The 6,033-nt window shown below is 53.9% G+C and overlaps 1 protein-coding gene across 4 annotated transcripts in view; it reads right to left on the bottom strand.

The window, feature by feature from the left end:
• Window positions 1–1,276: 1,276 nt before the first annotated feature.
• Window positions 1,277–6,033, bottom strand: part of LOC119096472 (glutathione S-transferase omega-1) — a 43,676-nt gene continuing 38,919 nt past the window's right edge. For 3 of the 4 annotated variants that reach the window (XM_037219385.1, XM_037219386.1, XM_037219389.1), the window contains 3 exons: window positions 5,110–5,199; window positions 3,652–3,828; window positions 1,277–1,651 (listed from right to left, as the gene is read on the bottom strand). In XM_037219385.1, the coding sequence (XP_037075280.1) occupies window positions 1,523–1,651; window positions 3,652–3,828; window positions 5,110–5,199 (396 nt within the window). In that variant the 3' untranslated portion in view covers window positions 1,277–1,522. Of the gene's footprint in view, window positions 1,652–3,651; window positions 3,829–5,109; window positions 5,200–5,725; window positions 5,946–6,033 lie in introns of all 4 variants that reach the window. The other variant, XM_037219388.1, reaches the window with a different exon arrangement.

The following is a 6,033-nucleotide window of genomic DNA, read 5'->3' as shown; positions in this document are numbered from 1 at the left end:
CATCAGTGTGGCACGTGGGGCGACACTACCAAGGTGCCTTACCGGTAAAAGCAACAGTGTCATTTACCGAAGCGTGGAACCGCTGCAGACATTGGCACTCCACTTCGTGGCGGTGGCTGCGGCGCCGGACCCGACAGTGCACCCGGAGACCGAGCCATGGAGCCCGTGTCTGGCTGCACTGCGCTGCCGGTCGCGCCGCCCGCTCTCGTGTCGTCGTGGTCCAGGGCCCTGTCCTACCGTCACCGTCGAGACGCGACCAGCCGCTAAATCAGCGCCGCTAATAGGGGACAACTGGCCAACCAGCACTGGTGTACCGCACGCCATGGAGGCCCGACGTGCCAGGTTCAGTGCCCTTCCATATCTAACGCCCGCAGCCTCGCACATGTTGCATCCATGAAACATATCAGGTTCATTCCGGTACTACGTAGCACTGTAGCACGTAACGTCAAACGCCTTTTATAATGGTGTACGACGAACCAAGAACCAGTATGATCCAACGACAAACCCGGCGCTGCATCGAAGCGGAGGACGGCCAGTACAGTATGGCCTGTCTTCAGCCGTCTTCAGTCGATAAGTATGCGACTGCCGATCAGCAACGCAAACACTGAGGGGCTTTTCCACGAATCCCGCTATCGAAGGCATCAACAACGCCGAGCTGCGGACTTTGAGCCGCACTGGTGGATCTTGACTTGACGAAAAGCGGCGGATCGATTCGTCAAGACAACGCCAATCAGCCTGTCGCCCACTTTAAACTCGAGGAATTAGCCCGGAGTCCACTTTGGCCTCTGTCATTATTCCCAACGATTACTTTCATTGATCGACGCTACGACAGCCAATCAATGTAGGTTGACGTCTACCGTCAATAGCTGGTATCCTGGCAACGCTCAACAATCAAGGACGCCATCACTGAACACAGATTTGTCAAGAACACCAGCTGATTGATCTGATCTGATCAAGAACCAGAACTGATCAAAAACACCACAGATTGGCAAGAACAATTAGAGTGGCTGCACGAAAAATTCGTTCTCTGAGCTTTCCTGAGCGGGCGCCAGAGCCGCTGGATTAAATGCACGACGACAGTTGTGTTTGAGAGCGCAGGCGGACATGTGAGCTACACCAGCACCCCGATAAAAATTCATGCTTTTAGTTTCCGCCGAGGCCGAAGCACGGGTGTCGGTCAGATCATACCAGTCACTTTTCTTTGCTGGGCACAAACGACTCTTTTCCAGATCCTCATTGTTTTCCACATCATTTACGGCAATATATCAAACCCAAATTCCACAATTCCAGCTATATTGCTATGGGAACGGAACAGTCTGAACACCGGTAGCATGATTCTCATTCGTGAAACACCGCAACCAAGAACAGAGACTTTTTGGCTGTCTAGAACCTACTAACGGAAATACGTTTGGTTACATCTTACGGCCGGGTCGGTCCCGTCCGTCAGCCAGAGTTACTCCCGCGCGGCCTCGAGCCTTCAGATGGCCTCGGCTGCCCGGCTCTGGCTGCGTCGCCTCGCGGCCTAGACGCCCTCCATGTCGTAGTCGGGCTTGCCGGTCTTGCTGGACATGATGAACTTCATGTGGTGTTCGGTGGCTATCAGACATTTCTTGACGTCGGGGTGCTGCGTCATCCGCATCACCCACTCGTGCTGCAACGGCAGAGACATGATCAGTGACGCCCGCTCGCCGCGGACCGTGACTGCGGTCATGTAGCAGGCTCGTCTTGCCTAACTGGGCCTTCTGATATTCAACTGGGCCGCGAGCGCTAGCTGCTAGCCTGTGTTGCAAATCCTGCGACGCCTCGGGATGAACAACAGCAAGGAACAAAGCGACTAAACGCCTCAACACCGGGTGAAAACAGCACCCCTCACATGGATGGGTGCTACCAGAAACAGGTGAGCACCATGCGACCATGGAGACCCCGGATTGGTCGTTTGTCGTCGGAGAACAGGTCAATAGCGTTGTCTGACAAAAAACAAAAACGGTCAACGACATCGGCCATGGGAAATTTGCATTGATGGTAACAACTGAGCACACGGCACCAACAAGACACGAGCGGCAGTCGAGTAAGAGCATGCACACAGTCTGTACAAACTGTCCGTGCCGCGCGCAAACAGTCGGTGCAAAAAAGTACAAAACAAAACAAAAACAAAACAAACAAAACAAAAAAAACCAACAAAACAAAGTACAGTACAAGCCCACCACTCGCAGGCTTTGGTTAACGCAGATTCTCGCAGCGCACCGCCTAAACACTTAACACACCTAAGTACTGGCTAAACACCTGACGAGAATAGCTTCGGTCACTGAATTATCAGCAACGCGAGCCCCATCTGCCGATCCGCGCGGCCCCATTAGACGGCTGCGCCGCTGGCACCCATCGATCGGACCGCCAGCAACTAATGATATCACCGCCGCCGCTGCCGCCGCCTGTTGCCCGGCATTATCGTGGAGCACACAAGCCCAGGTCAGCAGCCATCGATCATCGGAGCGGGGCGAGGACGGTCCCCCCCGCAGAGCGTGCCCGGTACGCTGGGCGTGCGGACGTCTGCACCAGAGGTCACCGTCTGTGACCTCGAGCGCCTGTGACCGTCTGTAGCCTCGAGCGATCACAGCCGTGATCAGGACGGGATCAGGCCAAGGCAGGGGAGCATGAACGGTTCATCTCATTCCAGCTCTAATCATGAACACTGATCGCTTTGTCTACCAGATAACTTGTTCGTCGCCCAAACGGTACCGCATCTGATGTCTAAAAAACGTGTTAACATGTTTTTCGCCTTTCTCTGTTCACTTTTGTCGGTGCGAACGTCAGCCAAACCCGAGGCGCTGCCCCTTGCTCAGCTGACGAGTCGGAGAGTTCGCAAAGACGGTCGGAAGCTCGGCTCACGCGTGGACCGATGCGAAATGCGCAACATTACCGTCTCTACGCGGGCGCCCTACGCGTGCGCCCCGTGTGTATCCTGAACACCCGGAAGGCGGGGCTCACGCCCCTGTCTTCCAGGGACACGCGCACAGGATGTGTGCATCAGTGGTTCGAGAGTGGGCACGTCTCGATCAGTATATATAGCGAGCCTGTCCGATGCAATACAACCAGTGTTTTCTCATCAGCCTTTGGCGCAACATCCCCAAGAACCTTGACTACACCCCGCATCATTGAAAACGCACGCTGCGGCGGTTTAACAACGTGACACACAACAGGTATTCTGCGGCGTGCAACCTTGCAATCACTTGCAGTGCGCGTATAATCTGGCGTATGGTTTAGGAGCATTCTAGAATTTAGAGGCTGAGAATATCTTGTAAATGACTACTTAAATTTAAGTCCCGGGATAATCAGAAACGCGATGCCATCATGGGATCGTTTTTCATATGTCCGTGAACGTCCCGTTTAACAGAAAATCGGAGCGGTTAGACAAACTGTTCGGCCTTTCCAAACAAGAAAGAACCTAATAATTGCTCCAGTTGCTTCATAAGGTCAATGACCTAAAATCCTGTGCTACTGATCGTGGGATGCAATCGCTTCACAGAAGTACAACGATTAGTAATGCGAGGAGCCACGCCATAAAGCAGTCCAAACTGCATCAATGTCTTGTCACACCATCCCAAAAGCCCTCGTGCTGAGCCGCACAACAGCGGGGGGGGGGGGGGCACGCACCAGATTTTTGATGGAGGGTGGCGGCGGCGGCACCTCTCCTTCAGGCAGTGTGGTGACGCCCAGCTTGCGAGCGGCCGGGAAGCGCTCCATCCACGGCCAGATCATGAGGTCCAGCATACCCGGACGGTCGCCGTGGTAGAAGGGCGTGCCGCGGCGAATCAGCTCTTCCTCGAACGGCTGAGGCACGGCAGGGGCAGAGTTCAGCAGACAGGTGACACAGGACGAGCTCATCGAACTGGTGGCACAGGTGAGCTAAACAGGCGGCTGGCGACAGAGCGAGCTCATCAGATAGACGACACAGCGGGAGCTCGTCAGACGGACGCCACAGGATGAGGCGATCAGATGGACGGCACAGGACAAGCTGATCAGACGGACGGCACAGAACAGGCTGATCAGGCGGATGGCACAGGACGAGCTGATCAGCAGAGGGCAGAGGACAAAGTGATCAGACGGAGGGCACAAGACAAGCTGATTAGACGGAGGGCACATGACAAGCCGATCCGACGGAGGGCACAGGACAATCTAATCAGACGGAATACATAGGTAAAGGTGATTTGGCGGGGGGGGGGGGAGGGGCACAGGACAAGCTGATCAGACGGAGGGCGCAAGACGAGCTGATCAGACGGATGGCACAGAACGAACTGATCAGGCGGATGGCACAGGACGAGCTGATCAGACGGGGGGGGGGGGGGGGGGGGCACAGGACAAGCCGATCCGACGGAGGGCACAGGACAAGCTGATCCGACGGAGGGCACAGGACAAGCTGATCAGACGGAGGCCACAGGACAAGCTGATCAAACGGAGGGCATAGGATGAGCTGATCAGATGGACGGAATAGGATGAGCTTGAGGGAAGGGCGCTGCAGAGCGGGCTCATCACTTGGACGATACAGGCAAAGCTTACCAGACGAGGATTACCAGATGGCACATTGCCGCTTCATCAGACCGACGGGTGTCGCAGTCATCATCATCATGGTCATCATATCATCACACGCATGGCTGGCACAGTGAGTGGTCATCGCCAGCTCCATAACCGATAAGGGTGGTGTGTGGGGGAAGGGGGGGGGGGATAAGAAGCCGTCCGCCGCTGCCCCTGGGGGAGGGGGAGGAGCAGTCCCCTAACACCGCACCCTTGAGAGGACACAAATGACATGACGTTGAGCAAATTGACACGCGTCAGAAATTCGAAACCGCGCCTTTCTTCACCAATGCGCAGTGTGCGTTTATCCTGGCATATTGCTCACAAGCATCCTAAGATTCGTGGACTGAACAGTCTCACGATTAAATATCATTTAGATTTCGTTACGAGGATAACATGAAACTCAATGATCGTTCGATTTGGTCAGACAAGCTTCCCCGCCTTTTCCAGAAAAGTAACACCATTATGCGCCCTTAACTTTCCGACTAACCTAGCCGTTGCGCACGGGTATGTTAAATAATGGAGGGTCATAATAAACACCTGTATTTTCTTGTTGAACGTGTCACTGAGCTCCTTGATTTTCTCGGCATCCCCAGAAGCCCGGTACATCTGGTACATGGTTCCAGAAACCTAGAACAGATGGTGATATCAATTGACACATTTTCGGTCACATTCGGGGCACAGTTTACTCACAATGTGAGCATTCAAAGTCCAAGACGGCCTTGAATTTCGCCTACCTGTGAGACTGCCACAAAACCGAATAACAAATGTGATCAATCAAAATTCACACGGCATAATATAACGATGGGCATGCTGTAACCGCGGCAATCAAGCGTTTGATGGGCAAGCCCGGCCACGGACAAACACGCACAAATTCTTTGAATGTCTTGAGTGCATGCCCCTTGGACTCCTCATTAACATCATGGGCTGCTGAAATCACACGTTCTCAAATGTGTACAGTGCGGAACACGCTGAGGGTCAAGATTCCGACAGAGCCGTGCGGATTCCTACAACAAGGTGTCCGGAATGCACATGTACGGAATGTCTATGGAATGTTTATTATATATATATATATATATATATATATATATACATACAAATAGACATTTCCTAAGCGTGTTGATTCCCTTACACCCAGCCCAGCGAAGCTACCTACCGCGCTGAACTGCTCCACCATGAACTGGTCACGGGCCTTGGCCCAGGGATCAGCCGGGTAGAGGGCCGGCTCCGGGTACAGTTGCTCCAGCAGGTTACACGTGACCAGGCTCTCGGGCACAAAATGGTTGTCCAGTTCCAGCGCTGGCACCTTGCCATCCGCGTGCTTGGCCACGTACCACTCCGGCTTCTGTTTCAGGTTGATGTTGACCACCTCGTGTCTGTCAAAACGGCGAGCAGAGTTCTGAAGATGACTCAGTCGCTGAAAAAACCCTTGACTAGACCGGCCGCGTGATCGCTTGAACTGCA

Source organism: Pollicipes pollicipes, unplaced genomic scaffold, assembly GCF_011947565.3.
Source record: "Pollicipes pollicipes isolate AB1234 unplaced genomic scaffold, Ppol_2.1 Scaffold_4295;HRSCAF=5057_pilon_pilon_pilon, whole genome shotgun sequence".
Taxonomy (NCBI): domain Eukaryota; kingdom Metazoa; phylum Arthropoda; class Thecostraca; order Pollicipedomorpha; family Pollicipedidae; genus Pollicipes; species Pollicipes pollicipes.
Note: the sequence above shows the minus strand (reverse complement) of the source record. Positions and strands in the feature narration are given on the sequence as shown.